Source organism: Arachis stenosperma, chromosome 2 (genome assembly GCF_014773155.1).
Source record: "Arachis stenosperma cultivar V10309 chromosome 2, arast.V10309.gnm1.PFL2, whole genome shotgun sequence".
NCBI classification, from domain to species: Eukaryota; Viridiplantae; Streptophyta; class Magnoliopsida; order Fabales; family Fabaceae; genus Arachis; species Arachis stenosperma.
Window position 1 is genome coordinate 41,222,751 of NC_080378.1, and position 27,913 is coordinate 41,250,663.

A 27,913-nucleotide genomic window follows, 5' to 3' on the forward strand; every position below is an offset into this window, starting at 1 on the left:
TAGTGACAGTGGTGCTGGTGGCAGGCAGCTTGGCAACGACAACAGCACGATGGTGATGGTACAGGGACGGCAGCGCGACTCCCTCTCCTCGCGGTTCTGGCAGCGGCTGCAGCGCGGCCTCCTCTCTCTTCTCTGTTCTCCCTTTCCTTGCATCCCTTTCTTCCCTTTCCCGCGGCTTCCCTCTCCTCTCATCCCTTTCTGTGTTGAGTGCGTGTGTTTGTGTTTTGGCCTTTTGGGGAGGGGGTGGCGGCTAGGGTTTCAATTAGGTGAGAGAGAGTGCGATTTGACTATAATTAGGGTTAGCGTTTCAATTTGAGGATTTTGGGTTTAATTTGAAATCTAATTAAATCTCTAAAAATTACTTTAAAATATTATTTACTGTATTAAAATACTAATTGATTCTCAATCAAATACTCTAATAGAAATTATAAGATAATGGAATAAATTCTTTATTCCCAAAACAAAAGTATTAAATTGTGAAAAGATTAATTATTTAAATTAAATCATATAAAATTCTTGTTATTCCATAACTAATAGATTTGTAATTTAAATATAGAAAATAATTCAATAATTATAAAATTATATAAAATCCAAATTTTAATAGCCAAATCTCATATTTTTTGAATTTATAAAACTTTAAATTATAATTAGAAAAATAATCAATAATTATAGAGTTTGGATAAAACCTTCATTTATTTCAAATTCAATTAATCAAAACTGTCTTTAATTATCTTTAATAAAATAATTTTTGAAATTAAAATTATAAATAAATATATAATTTGAAATTAGTTTATAATAAGGTTTTCCAAAAGTTCTGGATCTTACATTATATTCCACCCACGTTATGAAAATTTTTCTCCTCAAAAATTAAAGTAATACATATGGTAATACATAGTCTTTGCACTCTACTTTTTTTTAAATACCTTGTAGAAAAGTAAGAAATCTTGGCATATATATATATTTTCAAATACCAAATAACCATAAGATTTAAACATAGGGATAAAGTATGGTGTAAGGCAGAAGATACAAGATAGGCTCGGTGTAACAAGGTTATATGGTTTCAAGACTTTACAAAAACTTAAAGGAACAAAATAGGGTGTAAGTCAAGATAGGAGTTCACAAAGCAAAGCTATAGTTAATGTGACAAAAGGCTACAAAGTACGATGGTATTTAAACAACAGATATAACATCACTTACATATCTCGCACCCACTTCAGATCTTCAACTTTCCAACTCCATCAATCACTTCACAACCCCATAACCAGTCACAAGCCTAACCTCTACAAACCCCTTTTGCGAGAAATAAAACTCCCACAACTTCTTATAACGTTGGACACTTACTGCTTCACCTTTCATATCCACAAACCACGTCTTAAAGAACTAACGCATCATATTACTACACCTAAAAGTTGCACATTATATTAAAACAATTCTCAAGTTTATTTAGAAGGATACAAGGCTTTGAAAAAGAAGGATACGCAACAAAGATAGTCTCTGCAAGAGTTTTGAAAGAACTGATGAAACTACAAGTAAACAAGGATGTACAAGCGGTGAAGAGTGCTGGGAAGAAAATCAGTTTAACAACCTCAAGAATGACTCCCAAATCAGAGATAACTGATAGAAACAATAAAAGAAAAGCCAGGCAGTAGTTTGAAACAAAATCAAGCTAAGTCAAAAATTATAAAATCATAAAAGAAGATTAACTAAAGCCAGTGATGAGGCTCACAAGGTTTAATGCATTTTCCGGGAAGGTACAACGATTAAAAACAGAAATTTATTTTTGAAAAATGGGACTTGTGCGTACGCATAGGGGTTGTGCGTACGTACGCACCAGTAAAGTTTTCTCAACTTGTGCGTACGGACACAAAGTAAAATTTTCATCATGCAACAATAGGTTCTTCCCGACATGTGCGTACGCATGACGTTGTGCGTACACACAACATGAAACATCCGCACTGTTCTATGCATGGGCACAGCTGTGTGCATGGGCACACAAACCAAAATTTCAAATTTTCTGCAACATCACAAAATTCAGATTTTTGACCCCAACTTCCAACGTTCATAACTTTGCCTATAAAATTCAAATTTCCACAAAATCTATATCGTTTTAAAGCTTTTTAAATTGTTTTTAATTTGAGACTAATTTCTTTCAATTTTAAAATTCGAGACTCAAGTTATGATCCGCCAAAGTTGGTCAAAAATTCGATTTTGCCAAAAATCTTTAAACTTTAAATTTATCACATTCCTCATCCAAAGCCATTTCAATCATATTTTAACCATACCAAACCAATCCAAAAATTCATAAAAGAAACTTTTAGAGAAAGTTTTGAAATACACATGTTTTAGAGATATAGAAAAGTACATTGCTAAATTCAAAACAACTTTATCAATATTTAAAGAATGACTTCAATTACAATCGAGCAAGAAAAAATTTAGTTTACAATTTCTTAAAAGAGAAATCAAAACTTCTTTAAAAAGGTTCCAAACAAAACTCTGAGGGCATATTGAAATCACCACCTCACAAGAATCATTCAAGAAGATTAAGACGTGCTAAGAAGGAAATCAACTCATCAATATCAAATTCTCAAGAAGGAATCTTTGACTAAAGAACTCTGGTAAAAACAATAAGAAGATAAACGATGCATTAAATTGGAACAAATTCAAGCTGACTCAGATAAGAGTGAGATTTACAGGAGAAGAAAAACTGAGATTAATGGTAAGGCTCACAAGATGTAAAAGAATAATTAAGAACAAAATAAAGTATGGCATCCATAGAAACAAAAGCTTAAAGAATTAGCCCAATATTTTCAAAGGAACAACAAATGCATAAATAATGTGTTACGCTAAACCAAATCTAATTTAAAATAATTTAGGTGAAATTTGTCAAACAAAGATCAATTGGGATAAAGGAAAAAATCCTTTCTTTCAAGAATTTTGAAAAATACCTAAGTACATAATCGTGTAGAGATATGCATAAGAACTGTAGTAAAGTTGTTAGAAAAATCAAGTTGTATATAAAGTAAGTATATTTCCATAAACCAGTAAAGAAACAAGTGACGTATTGGACATAAATAGTTTTTAAACTGTATCAAGGATTTTTAAAGTTTTATATAGAGAAGTGTATATCGAATCAAAAGTGATTTTATAAAAGTTTAAAGAATGGCTGTAACTATAGTTAAATAAAAGAGAAACTGAATCACAATTTCTTTAAAAGGGACTCGGAATAAGAACTTAAAAATATACTGCATCAGAACAAGTTCTAAGTTATGTCAAAGAATACCTGAATCAAGAAGAAGAGTTTAAACAGAGAAAGGCAGATACACCAAGAATTTCAAGCAAGCATATGCAATTAGGATCAAACAAGAATGTATATGAGCAGATGAATAAGGTTGGAAAAATCAAACTACTTTCCAAAAGAAAAGAAAAAACAAGAACTTCAAGATAGGCTATGAAAGAACAAGCACATGACTCCAACAGAATTCAAGACATATAACTGAGTAACCTCGAGAAATAATTTCTAACGCTCCCAAAACCCACGAATCGCATTACCTATTACTCGTATCTCGTCTATGATAACCCTTTAGTGCTTCCATATACATAATCCACTAGTTTTAAGCCGGCCAAACTTAATACCAGGAAGTATGCAATGCAAGGCTAACAGCATTAATTAATAGACTGTCATGTGCATACAGCTCTAACTCTCATTATTTGAACAAGACTACTACACGATAGACGCTCAGAGTATACAATTGAAGCATAGTCAGTCCATTCCTCAATCTCTATAGGAAAGACCACTCTGATACCATTAATGTAATACCCTCACTATTAGAATATCACACTTCTAGCTGTGCCACTCTAATAGCTTGGATATTACGATGACTCTAAACATATTTAATACTAAAATAGAAGCTTGTTTAAAACTTAAAACATGTAATCTTTTAAAACAAACTTTTTTGTTGAAAACAAAATATATACATACTTATAAAGATCATATATCTACACATAGTATCAATATACAAACTTTACATATCATAAATCCTATTCCTCTTACAAAATTGGTAAAGATAAAAGGCGAGGGAAAAAATATAACATCTAAAACAATACAAAATATCGTATAACAAAACTAGAAATAAAGTTTTCATAACATCTTTGTCCATGTCCTGGAAAAGGAAAAATTTGTAGGGGAGTGAGAACATCGTTCTCGCTGGTTCTCACTATAGGGTTACAGAATTGCTATAATAAGATACGTAAAATAAAACTATTTTTTTTAAAGTACAATGATCATTGCTCGTCTTACGTGCCTTTTTGAAAACCAAAGAGTTAACATCCAAAATCCGTTTCAAAAGAGAAATCATTTAATTATCCAAAATTTAGAAAATATTTTCCTTTGTTATAAAAATCTTAAAATCTTTCCTAGACAGTATGAATGACCAACCTACCCCAAGCATAGGTTCATTAAGTCTATGCTGAACCAGTTTAGTTTTTATACAGAACTAGAACTCAAACACATACCAGCCACGGCTTGCAAGCCCATCACCTAATCAAACACGGCCTCAGGCCCAAACAACTCAATCAACATTCAAAACACCACAATCCAAATAATTTCTGTCACATATACAAGTAAAGAGGTTTAAACACAGTCAAAGCAATTACATCAAGTAGAGCAATTAGCAGTTAAACATAATTATTTCACATAGGCAAACCAATTACAATATGCACACCCAAACAATGTCATATAAATGTATATGATGCATGCCTGTCCTACTGGCTGCAAGCTCACGCGTCAGTTATGTTGCCAGACCCGACTCTGATAAGCGGGATTAGACCACCATCCTTATCCGTATTTTATTATACTCATTAATATTTTTCATAATATAATAAATATTTAAATATAGTGTAAAATGGAAGAATAAGGATAAACATAATGAAAAAGAGGAAGAAAAAATGATTGAAAATTCGTGTAAAGAATTTTATAGTATATGTGAATGGCTAACAACACATACAGAAATTGAAAATAAAATTATTATAGATATCTGATAGAGGTAGATGGTACTTTTATTTATAAAAAGTATTACTTTATTATTTATAACGTATGTTTAATAAATTTTAGGTGAACGGATATGGTAAAATTTGTCGAGGAATAGGTGAACTTGGTCTAAAATATTGAAATTTGTCTAAGACTTAGGCAAATTTCCCCAAAACTAAAAAAAAAAAAAATTAGATGTTGAAAATTAAAGTTGGATTAATTTTTTTTAAATTAAAATTTTTTTATTTTATTTCAGGAAAAAATCATATTATAGTGTTTGGTGGACATGGTGATGTTCTTTGATCTAAAACTACAATTTATTCTCTGAACTTTCACTTTTTCATGGTTATAACTTGCACAGAGGAACTAAAGAGAGAGAAAAAAAAGAAATTCCGAATAAGGTCCATTTCATCACATGTTATTTCTGGCTAAAAAATTTAGATATGCCATGCGTGTGTGTGTTATGCATTGCTATGGAGGATGGGGGTGCTATACATGGATGTGGGATAGAAGAAATCGGACCATCCGAATTCTGTTTAAAAAAAATTGAATTACCAAATCGGATGGTCCGAGTTGTGAGAGAGAAAAAATTTAAAATTTATCATTAACAAATCGGACTGTCCGATTAGTATTTTTTGTTTTTCAACACAAAGAAAACGGACCCTCCGAATTGGTATACAAAATATATTTTTCGAACACGTGAGTTGGTATAAAAGAAAACGGACCCTCCGTGTTCCTGTACTCAACTCCCTCGGTCCGAGTTGTACTCCCTAATACCACATGCAGGTAAAGCTCCTGTACTCTCCATAAGACTGCAACACACCAACCTCTCCTCCATATTAAAAATAAAAAGTGGTTATTTCTTCCTAAGAAAGTTTAAAAAATAGAACCACTTACTTGCCAACCTCTTATGTTTAATCAGGTATCATATTGAAATTATGTATAATAGCAAAATGTAATAATTTTATAAAAACATATGGAAGTAATACTATAAAACTTATAAATTAGGTATCATAATGACAATTGAAGTAGAAGTAGTTCTATAAAGCCTAAATTATAAATTATAAATTACAAGTTATCTTATTAGATATTAGGATAAAATGCATATTCTAAACAACTTATGCACTTCAATAGAATCAACTGATAGGAGTGAATTTCCCACCTCCCAAATTTAGACAACACTTACTAATTTACTATAAAGCACATTCACCAAATACATCTACATTTTTTTCCCTTGTATTTAAAGTTTTAAACTGACACTAGTCATTTTTTTATGGTTTAATTATTCTATGAGTAGTTTTATCAAATTTATAGTTAGGTTCTTATATTTTGTAATTAGATCTTTATATTTTTTTTAAATTTTATAATTAAGTTATTTTTAGTATAAAAAATATTAGAATTAACTAAATATTTTTTTACAAATTAAAAGTATTAATGATTAAAAATCTAATTAAATTTTTAACCGCATATATTTTAAAAAAATATTCTATTAATTTTAATATTTTTAACATAAAAAAATTTAATTACAAAATTAAAAATAATATAAAAATCTAATTAAAAAAATTATAAAAACTTTATTAAAAATTTAAAGAAACTATAATACCAACATAAAAAAAATTTATCTATTCATTACAAATATTAACCCTTAACATTTCTCTCTCTAAATATATCCAAGCACAATAAAAGGTCGCAGAATTCGCTAAACTCTAGGTCTTGTGCTAAGCCTGGTCCTTTTCATAAAACATAAGCCAAAGTATAATAATTATGTATGTAGATGTATGAGTCACAGAAATCAAGTGGTGACCCCATTAAAATTTCAGCCAAAATGTATGAAGAAAATAAAAAAGCACAAGAAAAAAGAATATGGACAAAAGAATTGGACCCCAAAGTTGAACCCTAAATCTGACAGCACATCCCCACATATCACATGCTCTCTGTGGTAAATGAAACCAAAAATCACAAGAACTTTACCACTATGCTAGCTACCAATATTATTATTAAATTTATTTATTACTTACTCCCCAGGCTATATTTGCATGCTAAATTATCTCATTACAAATAATTCATAGACTTTTTTTTTATGTGTTCATTTATACAGACTAGACGTATCTTTGATTTCTATTAAATGATGGAGTTTGTAAGTAGTAGATCAATTAGTTTTATTACATACTATGAAATAATATAAGAGTATGGCTATATTTGATGAGTATCTAAAGATAGAAAATACCAACATATTATGGCAATAGAAGTAGAATTAAGATTAAAAACAAAGTTGAGACTTTATTGTTGTCACATGTATGCATAAATAAAAATTTTGCAAAATCTATTTCATGATAGAGCTTCAAACAAATTTATTTTTCTCAATATCTATATATTTTTCTTCTAAAACAATTACCAAATAAGAGATATTCATCAGGCAAAATATACAAGAACAGAGGAACTACATGTAATACATCTCAATATTAGTGTCATTATTGCTATCTCAAATATGGAGGCTAATTATAGGTTGGAGTTGGACCAACATGAATCATTTGCCTAGTTTCCATTGAGCTTTGAAGCCTTTCTTTGGCATGCTTCAATGCCTCTAGTGCTTCAAGGACACTTTGATTTACTGGTTTGAGTCTATTACTTGTGGCTTGTGATGTTGCTATCACATTCACTGGAACTAATGCCATTGAATTATCAATGAAATATCCCTTTTCATCATCTTCTTTCTCTGTCACGGATGATTTTGAGCTAATACTAGAAATCCTGGAAACATATAATCATATCACAGCGTAAAAAATTGGCATCTGCCTATAGTAAATAAGTTCAGTTGAATTGATCAAAAGTTGTTTCAATTTTCACTTAATACAGTAATGTATTCTAAGACTACGTTTGATAATTGTCTTAATACATAAAAGATAGAGACATGTAAAAGAAACATGAAACAAAAGTTCAAGTTGCCTCTCCTTTTCTGTCATCAAATAAAGTGTCTTAAATACAGGGGTAGTTGGGGCTAACAAAAATAGTTTTATATCAGTTATCAGAATAAATAAATATTTTATAATAGAATAATTAAACGTATTATAAGTATAACAACACAGTTAAATATTTTTGGAAACTAATTTGTTATGTTCATGTAACATAATTATTTTGTCAATTTTTATATATGATCCATTCTTTAAATAATTTGGGATTTTTAAGATTTTTATAATTTTATCCTGAAAATAATTACTAAACATGGTTCTAATGTTCAAATTTGGTGTACCTGCTGCTTTCATCATTCTTCAAATCCTCCGAGCTTGAATTTGAATTATAAAAACTAATCTCTGAATCAGAATCTTTTGTAGTGGATGGATAAATCTGTATGAGTGCAGAAGCTTCCTCTGTAACATTATTATTACTGTGAACTACTTCATTATTATTTTCTGGCAAATCTTCATTTTTTTCATGATGATGATGATGATGCTTTGTTTCATCATTTACTTCTGATGAATGTTTTGAGATTGAAGTAACCGAAGATGATGATGACCCACAAGAGTTTTCACATGAATAATCAGAATGATGGGATTGCATTGAAATGTATGATATGTTCAAAGTTTCAAGCTTCTTCGTTAGAAATCTAAGCTTTCTTTGAGCTCTCTCTCTTAATTTGATCTCTTCTCTAATCATCGTTTCTAACTCAATCAACTGTCCAAACATATAAAAAAAAAAAAACAAACAATAAAGTTTGTCAGATAAAAAGGAAACGTACACAGAAAAAAACAATGATGTCATTTTGCAATGATGACATAAACATGGTCACATGAAAGTGAGTGGAATAGTTATAGTTCTTTTATTAAATATTGAATATATAGAGTAAATTACGTCAACCTAAATTTTAGGGATTTTTTAGTTTTTAATAAATAAATAATTTAAATATTTTATTTACGAATATAAGTAATTTGTAATATATTTATTCATTTTCATTTCCTTTACATATTTTCTGTAAACGAATTAAAATTATTTATATTAATTTTAAAAAAATACACATATTTTATTTATAGTGTTATTACTACAAAAAAATTTATGATTAATATTCATGATATGATTTGGATTAATTTATAAAATAAAAAAAGTTACCATTTATTACTATTTAAATTAAATTAGATCAATTTATAAGTAAAATTTAGATATAATATAATTTAAATAAAATAAAATAAAACCTAGAAGTAGATTGGTACTATTGCAGTTCACGAATTCTTGGTCAAAATAAATGCAAGTTGTTCCTTAAAGTAGGGACGGAGTTAGAAAAAATATTAGAGGGGAGCTAAAATTATTTACACAATAAAATAATATTAAAATAAATTTTTGAGAGAGACTAAACTGAAATTTACATATAATTTACATTTAAAAGATTAAAATTAGGGGATCGTTGTCCCCCTTTTCCAGTATGTAGCTTCGCCCATGCCTCAAAGAAAAGTCATTAATAACTATTTTTTTACTCATAAGTATTTTTAAACCCACGTTATAATGTATTTTTTATATTTAAATAGTTAATTAACAAAATTAAATAAGCAGTTAATTTCTTTCACAAATCTGTAAATCTTTTATTTTTTAATGTTTTCAATTTAAATTTAAAAACTAATATCATAAGAGTACATAAAAATTTTAAAAATTTTGACAAAATTTTTAGATATTTTAAATTTTTTATATACTTTTTGGAGTATTAATTTTTAAATATGTATTTTATATTTTGATATGTATTAATTTTAAATTTTTTATATACTTTTTGGAGTATTAATTTTAAATTTTTAATATGTATTTTATATTTTGATATATATTTTATACTAGTGACTAATTTAAAATTTATATATAATCGTTTTGATTTTAATCTTTAAAGTTATGTAATTATAAACACCAAAAGAAATTCTAAAAACGATTTATATCGACAAAGAACTCATTTCCAATATTTGTATGGACTAATACTCACAAAAGACCAAAATTTTGGAAAAATAAGAACTCAAAACAAATGAGAAAAATGGAACGAACCAAATCACTACAAAAATTTCAAAAAATCTGAAATTAAGAATCATTTAAGTTTCATGAGGAATGTCCTTATTTGTTATCTTCATATAAAATTAATGACTAAAAATTAATTATTATCTAATAATCTTCTACTATTAATTTTACATAAAAAAAATTATATATACATTTTTTCGACCAAGTCTGAAAACCGGACTAGGCGATCCAGGTAATAGAATTTGAATAACACTATAACAGTGAGACAAAAATATAAAATAAAAAAAAATTGAAAAATTAAGAGATATTTACCTTTTTGTCCATTGATTCTGCTTGTTCCTTTGCTACCCTTGAAGCCTGTCTCTCTGCCAATAACCTCCCTCTGAGGCACTCCACAGTGTTCAAATTCAACCCCTCAACACCTTCCTTTTTCTTGCTGACATTCACCCCCCAAATTAAAACAATGCCACAATGTCACAATCTTATATTCCATTTTTGTATCTCATTGAGAAAGTCCATTTCCAACAATGCAATATGACAAATAGAAAGAAAGAGAGAATCAAAGAGCAAAAAAGGAAAATATAACACACCTCAAAGTGTGGTCCTCCATGGTAACAGCAGCTATCACTTGATGCATGTTTTCTGCAATATCACCACTGCAGGTCTCCATCCCCATCTATGCCTTTTCTATTATCTTTTTCCCTTTTCAGATCAGAGGGATGAGAAGAGAAAAGGTAAGGCGAGGAATGTGATGGTCTTGAAGTCTGTGAGAAAAAGAATTGTTGTTTGTGAAACGTGCAATATGTTTGATTCGGTGTTTTTGAAATGGAATCTTGCGAATTCAGTAATGCCTCAGAGAGAGAGAGAGAGAGAGAGAGAGAGAGAGAGAGAGAGAGAGAGAGAGAGAGAGAGAGAGAGAGAGAGAGAGAGAGAGAGAGAGAGAGAGAGAGAGAGAGAGAGAGAGAGAGAGAGAGAGAGAGAGGTGTTTTTTTTATGTCACTTTCTGTAATTCTGTGAGAGTTTTGAAATGAGAATATGGGCCACATCCAAAGTCCAAAGTACACCACTCATCTCATGCCTCATGCGGTCATGCCTCATTCCTAATTCTTTATTTGTTCCACTTCATCTCCTGTAATTCTGTAAACTTTCTTCCTAATTTTTTAACAGATCTTTATGTAATTTTTTCTTTTTTATTTCCTTAAATCAAACCCAAACATATAAAAGGATATGGTTAATCAATAATGATCCAAATCAATATATACGATTGGATCAAGCTTCTCTAAAGTGAGAGAATTAATAAAATAATTAAATAAAAGATTAATTATTTTTAAATAAAAATAATAAAACTTATAGATAATAAATATTATAAAAATTTAATGATGATTAATTTTTTATTTTAAAAATTTAAATTCTATGTAATTAATAACAACAATAAAGTTTATGCATGTGCAAGTAATAACTAATTTAATTGATAATTATAAAATTTACAAAAGCAATAAACTTTATTATTATAGTAAAATTGAGTGAATTTTACTCAATTTCAACAATAAAAAATTGATCCATTTTCACTATAGTACCTGTGAAAAAAAATTAAATTGATTTTTCTTCGCTAGTTTTAATTGTATAAATAGTTTAACATATAATTTTGCATGAAATGGTTGCAAAAATATAATATTAAATTTTGTAAATAGTCTTATTTTAGTTTAAAATGGTAAATAAAATATTTTATTTAAATAAAAAACCATCAATTTTAGAAAGTCAGAAAAAAATATATATTTTAAGGATAGTGTTGTTCTCAAGGTTGCGAGAACTGGACCGGTCAATAAATAAGTGAGGTGACTGGTTCACTAGTTTAATGGTTCGACCGGAGTTCAACTGAAATTTGATCGGTTTAATTAAATATTAAATAAAATTATTAAAATTTTAATATATAATTTTAAATATTTAAATTTCAATAAAATTTAACCTAATAAAATTTAAAATTTAAAATTTAAAATTTCAATCTATAACCTAATAATAAAAAATAACAAACAATTGAAACACAGTAATAATCACTAACCATTGAATTTGCAAACATAATCATAATTTAAATTTTGAACATACATAATCATAATTTGAACAAACAAACAGAATTATAAAAATATTATGAAATCAAATTGCAGTAATAAATTAAAAACAGAACAAAAACAGAATAAAAAAAACTTGATTAATTCATTTAATTAACAAAATTAAAAGCTAAAAAGCAAAAGACAACAGCAATCAACAGAAATTAAATGCAGAAGACAGCAATGAAGAACAACAATTAACCCAGACAAACAAGCAACAATCAACATGATTAAATCCAAAAAAAATAGCAATTAACTCCCAAAACTGAAAACTGAAGCAGGGCAGGAATCTGCTTACAAACTCAGAAATTCATAAACTCAAGCTAAGAAGAAATTAGTAAACTTAGAATTAGAAATCAGAACCCAAATAAAAGTACAAAAACAAGCAAAATTAAATTGAAGACCAGCAGCGAAGGAGGAATCCAAGTGATGACGATGGAAGAGGGGAAGTGAGCTCAGGCACAGAGGGGATTGAAGACAAGCTTGACGCGCGAGAGAGGGGGATTGACGGAGACACAATTTCAGGGTGGCCAACGACAACGAAGACAGAGAGTGTAAAACCCGGTTAATTAACGGCTAATTAACCCATAAATGAGAATTTATTCTAGAAAGCCTAAAATGTGATTTTTATGGCTAAATGTGATAGAGGAGACTGAGACGAGAATTTTGGTACCAATTTTATAGAATTCGGACCAAGATTGGACCGAACGGGCCAAACCGGACCAACCGGACCCAAAGTGGGCCCTTGGCCCAACATAACTAAACCAAAACTCTAGTTTTCAGCACTCTCTCTCCTCACAACACTCAAAAACACGCTGAACTTAGAGAGAAAGGGAGGAAGAACACTCTCTCAAGTTCTCTCCCTTGATTGATCTTCAAATCACCATAACTTTTGATCTAGAGCTCCGATTGCCGCTCCGTTTGCGGCCACGTGTTCACCGCGGAGAGCTCTACAAAACCCATACAACTAATCTTGAGGTAAGCCACGTGTTTCTGTTCGAAATTCCAGCCCTTATTTTCGAGTTTCATGGGTAAAATGTTGAGATTTTGGGTTCTTTGATGTTATAGGACCCAACTCTCTTGAAGGAGAAGGTTAATCTTGTCTCCTTGGACCTTGGGTGTGGTAAGATTCTCAACCCTAGTGTAATTTTGTTGTTCTATGATGTTTGGGTTTTGAGATGTTGTGTATGGGTATGATGGTTGTGGCTTAGGTTGTGTATGAGTGGATTTTGGAGCTTGATTGGTGATTTTGAAAAGCTTGAAAAAGGAATTTGGTGGTGAAAAATCTGTTCTTGGAGGTGTTGAGGCCTTGAGAGCTTGTGGATAAGTGATTTGGAAGCGCTCCGGTGGAGCTTGGGAAATTCGGCTAAGGTATGGTTTCGGTTTCCCGTATCTAATATGTAATGTGGTAGGAAATACTTAGGCTAGAGGACCTAAGATAGGCATTGAATTGTTGATGTTGTTGAATGATTGAGATATATGATGTGGTCATATATGTGATGATGATTATTGATGCCTTGGTGGTATGATGTATGAGGAATATGCATGTTGTGATATATGCTTGATGATTGGTTATGGTTGAATTTTGGATTGAACCATGTTGATGGTGAGTATGATGTTGATTATGTACAATAATGATTTATTGGAATTGGTGTTGTTGAGAATTGGCATGAGGAATAGTATATGATATGTCAATGTGTTTGAGTTTGAGCCACTTGGGTGAAGTGGGGTAAAATGATGAGATAGTGATTTTGGTAAATTGTGGTAATGTGTCAATGTGTGAGTTGAGGAGGCTTGATGTTGAATTTGATATATTTTGATTGATTTCAAAGAAAAGGGATGAACTTGGCATGTTTTGATTGGTTTTGAAAAGAGTTGGAAATGGCTTGTTTTGAAAATGGCACTTTGTGGTTTTGTATGAAAATATGGTTTTTGGGCACACTTCGGCGGGACATAACTTGGACTACGGATCTCCGTTTTGTACCAAATCTGTTTAGAAATGAAATTGGATCCGGGATGTCCATGCCGTTCGAAGAACGGGTAAAAAACGGTTTAAAATGAGGAAGTTATGTCCGTTGGAAGATCGGGGTTTAAATCTGTGAATTCTGCAGCTTTTAACTTAGAAAATTTTTAGCAAAATGACCCCTTGCGCGTGGGCGCACTTGGCGCGTACGCGCCGATCTTCCAGAAAACGCCATCCACGCGTGCGCGTGGTGTGCGCGGGTGCGCCGATGGTGCTGCACCCAATGCCCAGCCATTTTCCAGAGAGTTATGCCAGAATTGTGCCAGTGTTGTGCCTGGGGCACGAGAACACTCGCGCGTACGCGTGGTTGACGCGTGCGCGTCGATTGGCAAATTTGTAATCCACGCGTTAGCGTGCATGACGCTTGCACGTCGATGAGTTTTTGAGGCCATCCACGCGTGCGCGTGGAGTGCGCGTACGCGTGGCCCTGTTTTCATCCCAAAGTTGATTTTTGAGTTTTAAAAGCCAAATCTCATACTTCTAAGCCTCCGATCTCACCATTTATGTCTTAAATCATTATGACATGCCTAGCTATTAAAAAGGGGCTAGTGAATGAGGTAACTTGCGAGTGAAGCAAGGGAAAAATGAATGATCAATGAGGATCAAGATGATTTTGTGAGATGCGGAGGATGGTGGTGGAAGTGCTTGTTATGCCATGGGCCGAAAGGCTATAATTGTTAATGCAACGGCTGGTTATGGATTTAACCGTGAGCCGGAAAGGCTGTGTATGATATGAATATTGGCTGGTTCTGGACTGAACCGTGAGCCGGATGGCTGATATGGATGTTGATCCATGGATGAGAATTCATGCATGTTTATGCTGAATTATTGATAACTGAGATTTGCACTTCCACTATCAGAGGCACGAGATCCCTGGGAGGAAGCAGTGGCTAGCCACCACGTGCTCCAGGTGGAGGCTCGAGACTCTGTTGACCCTATGTCGTAAGTGTGGCCGGGCACTGTGAAAGACCCGGATGAGCTCGCCCCCGAAATATTCACCAGTGAGGGTGATGGATATGGATCATGGTTATGATCAAGTTTATAACGAGTATAACTCGAGTTGGGGATGCGCGACAGAAGGACAGTCCAATGGTTAGCGACCAGGACTTGTCGGGTTGGCTCTATAACCGACAAGATGATATCATCGGCCACTAGGGACAAGCATTCATCATATGCATACTATGTGAATTGTTTGAGATTGCCTATTTGACTGCATATTACTTGCTAATTGTCTAAATGTCTTAACTGCTCCTACTTTTATATTCTTTGTCTGATATAACTGTGTTTGCTATAATATACTCCTGCTGGTAGTTGGGAGGTTTGAAGGAATTGGAAAGGGAAGTATTAGTTAGACTGAAGAATCTTTAGTCAGATGCCCTTATATGGTTTAGCTTGTTTATAAGCTTTGATATTATCTGGAGGAAGTTCTAGGATTGCCTTTGGCTTTCCTCTATTATTATGTATTATATATGTGAAAGCTGTTACCATGCTGGGGACCTCTGGTTCTCACCCATGCGGATTTTGTGGTTTTCAGATACAGGACGTGAGGTTTCCCGCTGAGGCATGCTGGAGACTTCTAGATTTGCGAAGATCCTTTGTTCTCGGGACTATGTTTTTGGTTTATATGTTTTGCTTAGATACTTTTATCTCCATTAAATAATACAAACTGTGATGACTCCTCTTATGGGAGATTTTGGAGAATAGGTTTTATGTATTTGTGTCCCTTTGGATTTTCTTTGGGGTTTTCATTATTTTATCATATGTATATATTGCTATGCTCGGACCGGTTATCTTCACAGCCGGATTTTGAGTCTTGATATTCCTGTTTTTGACTCTCAGTTGTATATATATAATCTCGCGTTGGTTATCCTTGTTTGTTACGTTATCGATCGGAGTGTTGCACTTTTGAGTTGCGATTTTTTTGTTTATCCCTTTTTCTACAAAGGCTCCTAGTTATAATCAATCATTCATACTACTATACGTACTAAATTTTTATTTTAGAGGTCGTAATACCTTGCCATCTCTGAATTATGACTTAAGCATAAGTTTCTGTATGGTAGGGTGTTACAGAGAGAGGGCTCGACAGCGATAGAGAGAGACGACGGCGAGGGAAAGAGAAACGATGACAGCGACGAGTATACCTTCACCTTCCACAAGCGACGATTCTTGATGCCACCACGGTCAGTTCCACCCGGCGGCGACAGCACCCTCTATCCGTTCCGCGATGAGACCTAGCGACGCGAGGAGATACATGGGATCCAGGAGAAGAGGATTGGCGACGACGATGCTGAACGTTGGCTGAGGAGATGATTTGTCGGCGACGACGGCGTTGGCCATTGGGCGGTGGCTTCTGCTGCTGTTGGCTAGGAGGGAGAACGAAAAGGGGGCTAGGGTTCCGTGGAGTGGAGAGAGAGAGAGGAAGGGGGTGGGTCTTGTGCGTGAGTGAGAGAGAGAAAATGGGGGAGGGTAAAGGGTTTATATATATATATATATTTAAATTGAAAACCGGAAAAAAACTGTTCGGTTCAAACGGTTCACCGATTAACCGTCGGTTCAACTGATTTTTTTACCAGTTTTCTGTTAAACGGTTTTGTACCTCAATCGAACCGGTTAGATGACCGATTCCCAATTAATCCAGTTGAACCAGCCGGTCCGGTTCGGTTTTTAAAACAATGGTTGTTCTCATATGAAAGGATGGTTTTTCGTGCTTGGGGATTTTATCATACCTACAGCAGAGTTATAACTATGCTATTTTAAAGTTCTAACTTGTTTTAATCAAAAATTTATCTGTTCAAGTTTGGAGGGTATGATCCAGGGGCGGGGAGACATATAGTTGTGAAGGAGGGGCAATGGCTCCCCTAAAATTTTAACTTTTGTTTAAAAATAAGTTATAGACATGTTCCTTCTCCCTCCCCCACTCTCTTTTGTTTAAAAATAAGTTATAGACATGTTTCCTCTCCCTCCCCCACTCTCTTTTCTTTAGGTTCAGATCTCTATAGTTTTGTAAAATTTTTAATTAAATTTTTATATATTATTTTTAATTGAGTCCTTTTTTATTTGAGTTCTTGCACCAAATTTTTTTTAGTTAGGTTTCTATACAATTAAGCCAATTACTACCAAAAAGGTCCTAATTGAAAAAAAAATTGCTGTAGGGACTCAATTAAAAGAAAAAAAAAGTATAAAGACCTAATTAAAAATTTCGCGAAACTATAGGAACCAACAAAGTAATTAAACTTTTTCTTTATGAAAAAGTTTAGGAACCAACACTTTGGTCAGCACTTAACCACCAAAAGAAAAATGAGTAATCCTACACCATTAGATATCATCTCACATTATTAAACTATTGATGATGGTTAATTAATGGCTACACATCACAAATTCTACTAGCCCCCTAGTACTCCTCTTTTTTTATTTCTCATCCCCTCCCTTACTCATTACTAACACAGTAATGTTATTTTTTGGGTTTTTAATCTATAAAAAATAGCATATTTTTGTATAATATTAATAAAATATAATAATTTTAGGCCTAATTCATTAGTCCACTTTATTTAAAAAATAAAATATAAATGTTTATTCTTCTCTCAATATCTTCATTCACTTAAACTTCTCATTTTCACTTTGTAATAGATCAATAGTAACAGCTTTTCCTATTTTTTTTCTTCTTTAGCTGTTTAATCTTTTTATTTTCTACTCTTTGACTCTTTTTTTTTTACGAATTAAAAAAAATAATAGTTCAACAAGTAGTTTTTCACTCCTCTTTTTTAAAAAAGGTTATATTTTTACTTTTTTTATTTCAATAGCATTATTAAATTAACAACAAAGACACATAGTTATACAAAAATAGAACAAATAAATTGTATTTAATATTACAATTTCTTAAGTATTAGTAAATGTTATGTTATAGGATGAAAGGATAAGAAGAATAAATTATATACATCTAACATTGTAATTTTTTGTTTAATGTTTTTTTTTGTTAGTCTTGCTTAATTTTTTTATGTTTTTTTATATATATTTAGTTATTTATTTAATTTACTATTATTTATTAATTAAATTTATGTTATTAAATTTATGTTATTATATGTTAGTTTGTATATTTAGTTTTTTTATTAATTAACTATTTAATTACAATTTCATATTAGTTATACTACAATGCTAGTATTATTGTTTTGAATTTCAATATCTTATTTTGAATCAAAATATAATTTTCATATCTTATAAATATTATAAATTATAATTTACACCTTTGGCTAAATATATTTTTAATTATAGGAATTTATTTGGCCATTTAAATTATGGGTAAGTTCAAAACTATTGATACATTTTTTAAAAGAAAAGATCAAGAAAATGAAGATACTTCTACTATTACTACTCCAACACTTGAGGGATCATCAAATTTTATTACTTCAAATTCTTCATTGAATAGCTCAAAACGTCCACTACTTCTTCTTAATCAACTGAATATTTTTTATTTGGAAAGAAATCCTGAAATGCGACCAATGATTTGGAAGTTTTCTCCAAATCAAAGAGATGAAATCCGTCAGAATTATATTAAAGTTGGGACAAATCAACCAATCCTTGATAACTATCTATTTTCTGGTGATAAAAACTATCGTCGCTTTCAAGTTTCATTGTTTAAATTGTTCCCATCTTGGTTAGGATATTCTATAGAAGATGCTGTCATATATTATTTTTCATGCTTTCTTTTGGCTAAGGAACCTTCAATCAACACGGGTTCAAATGTGTTTATTGAGAGTGGTTTCAGGAATTGGAAAAAAGTAAAAAGTGAAAAAGAATGTGCTCTTTTGAATCACATTAGCAAAGATCGCAACTCATTCCATCATAAGGTGCTAAAACCATGTGATGATTTGATGAAACAATCACAACATATCGACAAACTTTTTCATAAGCAAACATTAGAAGAGATTGAAAATAATCGAATTCGACTAGGAGCATCTATAGATTGTATTAGATGGTTGACATTTCAAGGTTACGCTGCAGATGACATGATGCAAGGCAAAGTTCAAGCAACAGAGGTAACTTTTTGAAAATGTTAAAATTTTTGGGATCTTATAATGAAAGAGTGAAAAAAAATATTTTGAAAAATGCTCCAAAAAATGCTAAGTATACTTCAAATGATGTCCAAAAATAAATTCTATATATTCTTGCTACTAAGGTGAAAAATTTAATTAGAGAAGAGATTGGAGATACCAAATTTTGTATTATTGTAGATGAAGCTAAAGATAAATCTAAAAAAGAGCAAATGGCCATTGTTTTGAAATTTGTTACTCTATATGGTTTTATTAAAGAGAGATTCATTGATCTTGTGCATGTCACTGATACTTATGCAATAACATTAAGGAAAGAATTGATTTTTGTCCTTTCTCATTATAATCTCCAAGTTAAAAATATTAGGGGTCAAGGATATAATAGTGCTAGCAACATGCGGGGTGAGTGGAATGGTTTGTAAGCTTTGTTTCTTAAAGATTCTCCACAAGCATATTATGTACATTGTTTTGCTCATAGGTTATAATTAGCACTGGTGGCAACTTTAAGAGAGGTACTTCAGATTCATAAATTTTTTACTCAATTAAATTCTATTGTCACTATTGTTAGTACTTCTTCAAAAAGACATGATCAATTATAAGATGCTCAAACAATTGAAAATACAAATTTGATTGCTCAAAATGAATTAGAAACAGCCAAATGTACGAATCAAGTAAGCACTTTACAAAGAGTTGGGGATACACGATGGAGCTCTCACTTTAATTCCATTAGTAATTTGGTAAAAATATTCATTGCTACTAATATTGTTCTCAATAATATCATTGAAGACGGAACAACTTATGCACAAAGAAGTGAGGCTTATGGTGTTAGTAAAATATTATTGTCATTTGAATTTGTTTTCACTTTACACTTGATGAAAGAGATTATGGGAATCACTAATGTTCTTTGCCAAGCACTGCAACAACAATCTCAAGATATTCTCAATGCAATGCATATTATTTCGACATCAAAGTTACTTCTTCAACAATTAAGAGATGGTAGATGGTGCAATTTTCTTGCAAATGTTAAAGATTTTTATGAAAAATATGAAATTTAAGTCCCTAATATGAGTGCATAATATGTTTTTGGAAGAGGTCGATCTCGTCAACCAAGTATGACAATTGAGCATCATTATCGAATAGATGTATTATTGGCAATAATTGACTCTCAAATACAAGAGTTGAATAGTATATTTAATGAGCAAACAATAGAGCTTTTGATTTTGACTTGTGCTTTGGATCCTAAAAATAATTTCAAATCATTTAACATTGAAGAAATTAGCAAGTTAGCAGAGAAGTTTTATCCCCTTGACTTTTTTTCTAATGAGCTAAATATTTTAAAATCTTAGTTGTAAGATTATCAGCATGATATACCAAATCATTTGAAAGGCATTGGTACACTTTCTGAATTGTGCAACAAGTTGCAAGAAACAGAAAAATCAACAACTTATCACATAGTTGACAGATTGATATGTCTTATTTTGTCTCTACCAGTGTCTATAGCAACAACAGAAAAAAATTTTTCAGCAATAAAAATTGTTAAGATAAGATTCCGAAGTAAAATGGCTGATGAATTTCTTGCAAACAATTTGTGATCTATATAGAAAAAGAATTAGCAGCTATTTTTTACACAAATTCAATAATATATGATTTTGAAAATAAAAAAAATATCCAATAACTTTTTCATGATACAAAATTGTAAATGATAACTTTTATGTATTATTATCTTACTTTGATTGAGATTATATATTTAATTTTTTTAATTTATCATTAAAAATAGTAATATAAAATATTTTTTGTAAATTATTAAATACCGTCCTCCTAAATAGTTAGTCTAGTTCTGTCCCTACTATGATTCGTACCTGTTATAACTCAGTTGATATCTAAATCATTATGTCTTAAAAGTTATAAACCGTTCTAAACTATATTATTATCATGATTATCACAATCATAACTGATAAACAGCTATAAGCTGCGCATAGCTTATAAAACATGATGAAAACAATAAACAAAGTACATTCTTGATTCATTTCAGATCTTAACAAAAATATTTCACACACTAATTTAAATGTTGGAGTACTTTTGCAGATATTCAAACTCACTATTTTATTTTGACCAAAAAATAACTCTTCCAATCCAAAGATTATATTACTTGCCAAGATGTGAATAAACTATATTAGAGAACTATTTAGGAGAGCCATCCTTTCATACAAGAACAAATATAATAAAAAAAATCGCATAAAGATTCAAATAATGGTCAAAGTTTTATATTTTCTAAATGAATATATTTATCTTTTTTAAGAATATATAAGCATAAATTTGTAACCTTAATCTTTTTATAAATTTTCTCTCAACTCCTTTATTTGATGAGCTTGCTTTTCAAAAAATACAAAAAAATTATTTATTTTCTTCTTTTATATTTTTAGAACCCAAATAAATAATTTTAAAAAATTATTTTTAAAAAAAATAATACTTCTTTATCCTAAAAACAAAAACACACAAGTTTTATCTGTCTAAGTTTTGTCTTTTACTCACTAAAATAAAATAAAAAATAAAATATTATTTTGATCTTTAATATTTAGATTAAATTCTGATTCAGTCTCTAAGAATTCAAACACTCCATTTTAATCTTAAAATTGACATATCAATGATCATCGATATAAAAATTTTTCTTTAATTATGAAGTATTGATGATTGATGGTTAAAATTTAAAGTTTTTTATAAAAGAAAAAACTAAAAAAATATTACAAAAAAAATTTATTTATGTTTCTCTAACACACACATAAATAAAAGATATGATTTAACTAATAATATTATTACTTATTTAATTATTTATATCAAATTTAATTTTGTAATAACATTTAACCCATCTAAAATCTTTTAGACAAAAATAAAATGTTTAAAAAATTACAAATTAAATTATAATTTAATCTAATCATTAGGAGGCAAACTAATACTTTATCCTAAAATAGAGTAATTACCCAAATCAGTCCTCAAGAATTTTAGAATCGGACATTTTAGTTCCCAAAAAAAATTAATACACAGATCAATCCCCAAAGTTTTACTCCGGCAGACAAATCAGTCCACAGTTTATTTTTCGGCAGAATAATTACCCAAATCAGTCCCCAAAAATTTTAAAAACGGACATTTTAGTCCCCAAGAAAAACTAATGTACAAATCAATTCCCAACGTTTCTCTCTATTAGACATAATAGTCCTCCGTCCAAAAATAAAATAAAATAAAATAAAATAATAATTATTATTAATTGCACAATAATTATTTAGACAGAGGACTTATGTCTAATAGAGAAAAATATTGGGGATTAATTTGTACATTAGTTTTTCTTGAGGACTAAAATGTCCGTTTTTAAAATTTTTGGGGAGTGATCTGGTAATTACTCTGCCGAAAAATGAATTGGGGACTGATTTGTCTGTCGGAATAAAATCTTAGGGATTGATCTGTGTATTAATTTTTTTTGAAGACTAAAATATCTGATTTTAAAATCCTTTAAGACTGATTTGGTAATTACTCAAAATAAACATTGCCAAAGGGAGTGACACTCAATTACAATATCTTGATTCCAGTGATAAACCCTTCAAACCCTGGAAAAGTTTCTCCTTTCCTCAGCTTTTAAAGTTATTTTGAATTTTCTACTAAGTCATAAATCATAGAGCAAATCAAGTACAAAAATGTTCTTGGCTTGTCTCTAATCCATGACACTCTCTTGAGTTGCTGGCAGAGGCGCACATAAATTTAGAGAGGAGTGTTTTTTTTTTGTGATAGACACATTTACTCTGCCGCATTTATTGGTTATTGAATTTGAATTTTGAATTCGCATGAAAGGAGATTGAGTAATTAATATATTTGATTCCTTCGCTCACAATTTTCTAAGGTAATCGGTAAACTATCCTAGTTATCAGTTTATAATTTTATTAATTCAACCGATTCAATTATGATTTAACTATAATAATTATTTTATAATAAATATAAATAAATATAATTATTGTTTAATATAAATTTTAAAATATTATTTAAATTAAAAATAGTATATCAATTATAATGTTATAATTTTATTTAAATATAAATTTAAAAACTAAATAATTAAATAATTAAACGTAAAATACCAAATCATCATTGATCAAGCCATTTAATCACATACAAAATTTAATTTATAGGAAACAAGACAAAAACAATAAATTAAGATCAATAACGTGAATAATTTATCATATTAACAATTTATCATATTAAGATTAACAGTATGAACAATTTATCAAATCAAGATAACAAGATGAATAATTTAACAAATCACGAACAAAGAAAATCAAAATATAACAAATCAAGAAGAGGGAAAATTAAAATACAACAATGGAAAAGTCTAGGGGGTCAGCAGATTTGTTAAAATATGGCCAGCATTTAGCCAGCAAAATAAAAATAAGTGATTCTTCACCATTAGATAGAATTTCACACCATTAAATACACTATTGATGGCTAATTGATGGCTACAACTCACAAAATCTGCTGGCCCTCTAGCACTCCTCTACAACAATAATTAAAATTTTGAAATACAGAAAACCAACAATAAAACAAGAACTGGAACAACATACTAATCATTAAAACAATAACTGAATAATTAGGTTGGAGCATGTTATGAAATACCACTACAAAAAAAAAATCTATCGCTACACTTTTTTTTAAAGGGTCAATGGCCACGCTTTTATGAAGGTGGTGATTGATTTGAGATTTGGCCACGTTTTTTCTTGTCACGCTTCAAAAGTGTGGCCGAATAGGGTCAATGACCACGCTTTTATAAGAGTGGCGATTGATTAAAGATTTGATCATGCTTTTTTTGCAACGCTTTAAAAGTGTGGCCGAAAGAGGTCAATAGTCACACTTTTATAAAAATGGTAGTTAATTAGAGATTTGGCCACGCTTTTTGATGTCACGCTTATTAAAGCATGGCCAGAGAGAGCAGCAGGCACGCTTTTAAAGCGTGCCAATAGAGTTACGTTATGGTAACGTTTTTAAAGCGTACCAATAGAGTTATGTTAAAATACTGAGAAAAGCACTTCAATATTATTCACTCTTTTCTATTCCTTAAACTAGATACTTGAGAAAACCCTAACATCAGAGCTTTATTATCCCAACCCTCTTCGTCGCGCTTCTAACCCTTTTCATTGCGTGTCCAACCCCTCCAACCCTCTTCATCGCGAAATACAGAATTTATCTCTCTCTCTCTCTCGCAAACCCTTCGCGGTGCTCGCTCTCTCTCGCAAGCCCTCAATCATTGCTCCTCCCTCAAACGTCACTGCTTCTCCAATAATTACCCTCACCTGTAACCCTCTGTTTCTCCTCTTGCATTTCCTTCGCGCCTCCAGTCTCCGTTATCCTTCCTCCATGTCCTGTTCCAGTTCGTCGATCTCTGCTTCCTTTGTGTGTCTTGTCATTCTCTGCCTGTGGCTGTGCTGAAGCCCTATTTACTACTTGCAGGTGTGTCACACCTTGCCGCACACCATAACCTATTCTGTTCTTTGTTGAACATCTTTCATGAACCTTAACTTCATTTTCTTGTTTACTTTCAGGGTTCCACCACAGGTAATGTTCGTTCATCCTTTGCAAAACCATGGCCCCCAGCTAAAGGTATTTTCTTCATCATTATCACTTTCTCTTGAGCAACAATATTCTTAATTTGTATTGAATTGACACTACAGATTTGTGCCTTGCTGCTTCTGTCTCAAAATGCAATTTTTGGGGGGGAAATAAATGAGCTGTGTCCAACCGTAGAGAATCATATTTACCCCCATCTATTATAGATTTTAACCTTGGAGCATTACTTCAACTTTCATATTTACAATGAAATTATAACTAGAAATTGTTTGATGGCAACTATGATGCATTAATTTTGGTCCTACATTATACTATATTATAATGTTGTTACCTTCATAAAGTTACATTGAGGCTTTTAGTTTAAGTGGAGATTTAAATTAAGAATGTTATATTGGGTTGATAACTCAGTGTTCTATATGCAGTTAATAATTTAAAGAAGGCTGGTCCAAAAGCTTAGACCTTGAAAATTGCCAAGGTAGTGAAGTCGGGTGCTACCTTTAAGAAGAAGGCTAAGAAGATCAGAACAAAGGTCACATTCTATTGCCCCAAGACTTTGAAGAAGGATAGGAACCCTAAATACCCCCGTATTAGTGCCCCACCAAGGAACAACATTGACCATTATCAAATTCTTAAATACCCTCTTACAACCGAGTTGGCAATGAAGAAAATTGGAGACAACAACACTATGGTTTTCATTGTTGACTTGCGTGCTGACAAGAAGATGATCAAGGACGCAATGAAGAAAATGTATGACATCTAAGCCAAGAAAGCGAACACTTTGATAAGGTGAGCCTTTATGTAGTCATTGGTAAATTGAAATTTGTTTATAATCAAATCACCTATCTTCATATAAATTTATGTGTATTACTTTGTTGTAGGCCTCACTCTGCCTATGTTACACCTACGGTATATAGCTAGTCCCAAGCCCGAATAAAAGAGGAGGGTTGTGTTAGGCCTTCGATAGCCAACATAAAAATTTAGTCGAATCTTCATGACATGGATCAAAGATGTTATTGCGCTAAAACTAGGTCGTTGCCCGGAAGTAGCGCACTGTATGGCTTGCGTATAGTGTCAAATGAGCAAAATCCATTGCATCGGTGCCCGGGTGTACTTTTAAATGAGTAAGGGTTCCTGCGTTTTCGTGAACGGACGAAGGTAAATATGCTAGTTCACAAAGAAAAAGGTAAAGGTAAAGGTTGGAGTAACAAAAAGTTGAAATTTAGGACATGGAACATAGGCACTCTAACAGGAAAATCCATGGAGGCGGTGGATACCATAACAATGAGGAAGATTAACATCATATGCCTACAAGAAATAAAATGGGTCGGCAGAAAGGCTAGGAAGTTGGATACCTCTGGATTTAAACTTTGGTATACAGGAAAGGTGAAGAATAGGAATATGATAGGTATTTTCGTGGATAAGTAATGGAAGAAAGATGTAGTGGATGTTAAGAGGGTGGGTGATCATATTATCTCTATCAAACTTGTGGTGGAAGAAGGTACCTTTCATATGATTAGTGCCTATGCACTACAAGTGGGTTCAGACGAGCAATACAAGATAAGGTTTTGGGATGATCTAGAGAGTTTGGTCCAAGGCATACCTTCGAGAGATAAGATTTTCTTAGGAGGATATTTAAATAGCCATGTTGAAAGAGAAGTGTCTGAATATGGAAATATTCACAGAGGCCATAGTTTCAGGGTGGTCAATATAAAGGGTAAAACTATTTTGGATTTTTCCTCAACCTTTGACATTCTCATCGCAAATACATGTTTTAAAAAGAGAGACGAACATCTTATAACCTATAGGAGTGGTATGACAAGCTCTTAAATCGGCTTCTTTTTGTTGAGGAGAGTCGATCCAAAATTTTGCATTAATTATAAAATTATTCTGGGAGATATTTTAACAACACAACATATAGGATGCTCGTCATGGATGTTCACGTTGAGTAAAAGTTGAGGAAAAGACATCATACAAAGAACCTAAGGACGAGGTGGTGGCGAATGAAATGTGAGGAACAAAGAAGTTTCCTAAGACGGGTAGGAGAAGAGAAAAAGTAGAAAGGGGATGGAAGCACATAGTAGATGTGGGAAAAATGACAGAAGTTATTAGAAAAATAGCAAAAGAAAGTTTTGGTGAATTTAGAGGGATAGGACCAAGAGACAAGGAGTCCTGGTAGTGGAATGCGAGTGTACAAGAAAAGATAAAGGCAAGAAGGGAGTGCTTTAAAGAGTGGTCTTTGTGCTGCAATGCAGATAATTGAGAAAAATATAAGGCAGCTAAGAAAGAGACAAAAGTGACTGTAAGTGAAGTAAAAACAAGAGCATACGAGAGTCTCTACTAGTCTTTAGGCACGAAGAAAGGAGAAAAAATTATATATAGAATCGCAAATAGTCGTAAAAGAAGAATGTGACTTGGATCAGGTTAGGTGTATAAAGAATAAAGATGGAGAGGTTTTAGCTCAAGATGAGAAGATCAATGAAAGGTGGAAGAGCTACTTTTATAAGTTATTTAATAAAGTACAAATGATTATTTCAATCTTGATCGGTTATGCACAAGCTGAAAGTCTAGTCAAACACAAAACTAGTCCAGTGAGATAATCAAATTAAATTATTCAAGATCGGCCATATAAGTAATTATTAATTGGTGTATACCCAAAAGTTTAAAGTTTGAGATTAGGGATTTCCAACTCTCACCAAAAATTCAAAAGCATTTCAAATTCATTGATAATTAGCTTGCATATGGGTGGAAATGGGTAAGATTTGAGTTTCACTCCAATTTTATCTGTACAATTTAATGCTTATAAATTCTCTCTAATTTTATTTGTGGATGTAGAAATGTAACACAGGTTTAATTTGTGTAATCTGCATATTTTTAAATTTCATTCCAATCAATATTATATTTAGTATGAGTTCAATTAGGGACTTAATATTTTTCGTCAATATCAGTAAATTTTTTAGAATATTTTTTATCTTAAATATTAAACCTTAACTCTAAATGTTTTAAAAAATATTTTCACAATAAAAAATTAGTCAATATTAACTAAATAAAATTAATTTTTTATACTTTAATTTATTGTTTACATAATTATGGATATTCACAAATTAATAGATGATAATTATAAAAATTGAAA

At 31.3% G+C, this 27,913-nt stretch overlaps 1 protein-coding gene and 1 long non-coding RNA gene across 2 annotated transcripts; one reads left to right on the forward strand and one right to left on the reverse strand.

The window, feature by feature from the left end:
* Positions 1-7,462: 7,462 nt before the first annotated feature.
* On the reverse strand, positions 7,463-10,791 carry LOC130958075 (histone-lysine N-methyltransferase, H3 lysine-36 specific-like). Its single transcript, XM_057884972.1, has 4 exons — positions 10,600-10,791; positions 10,322-10,445; positions 8,277-8,698; positions 7,463-7,777 (listed from the first exon to the last, which is right to left on the reverse strand). Exons 1-4 carry the CDS (start codon positions 10,683-10,685, stop codon positions 7,522-7,524), a joined length of 888 nt encoding a protein of 295 aa, XP_057740955.1. The 5' UTR covers positions 10,686-10,791; the 3' UTR covers positions 7,463-7,521.
* A 13,676-nt stretch (positions 10,792-24,467) lies between these two features.
* Positions 24,468-27,687, forward strand: LOC130961769 (uncharacterized). Its single transcript, XR_009079618.1, has 4 exons — positions 24,468-24,666; positions 24,759-24,816; positions 25,206-25,569; positions 25,662-27,687. It is a non-coding gene; the product is annotated as an uncharacterized LOC130961769 (long non-coding RNA).
* Positions 27,688-27,913: the final 226 nt, after the last annotated feature.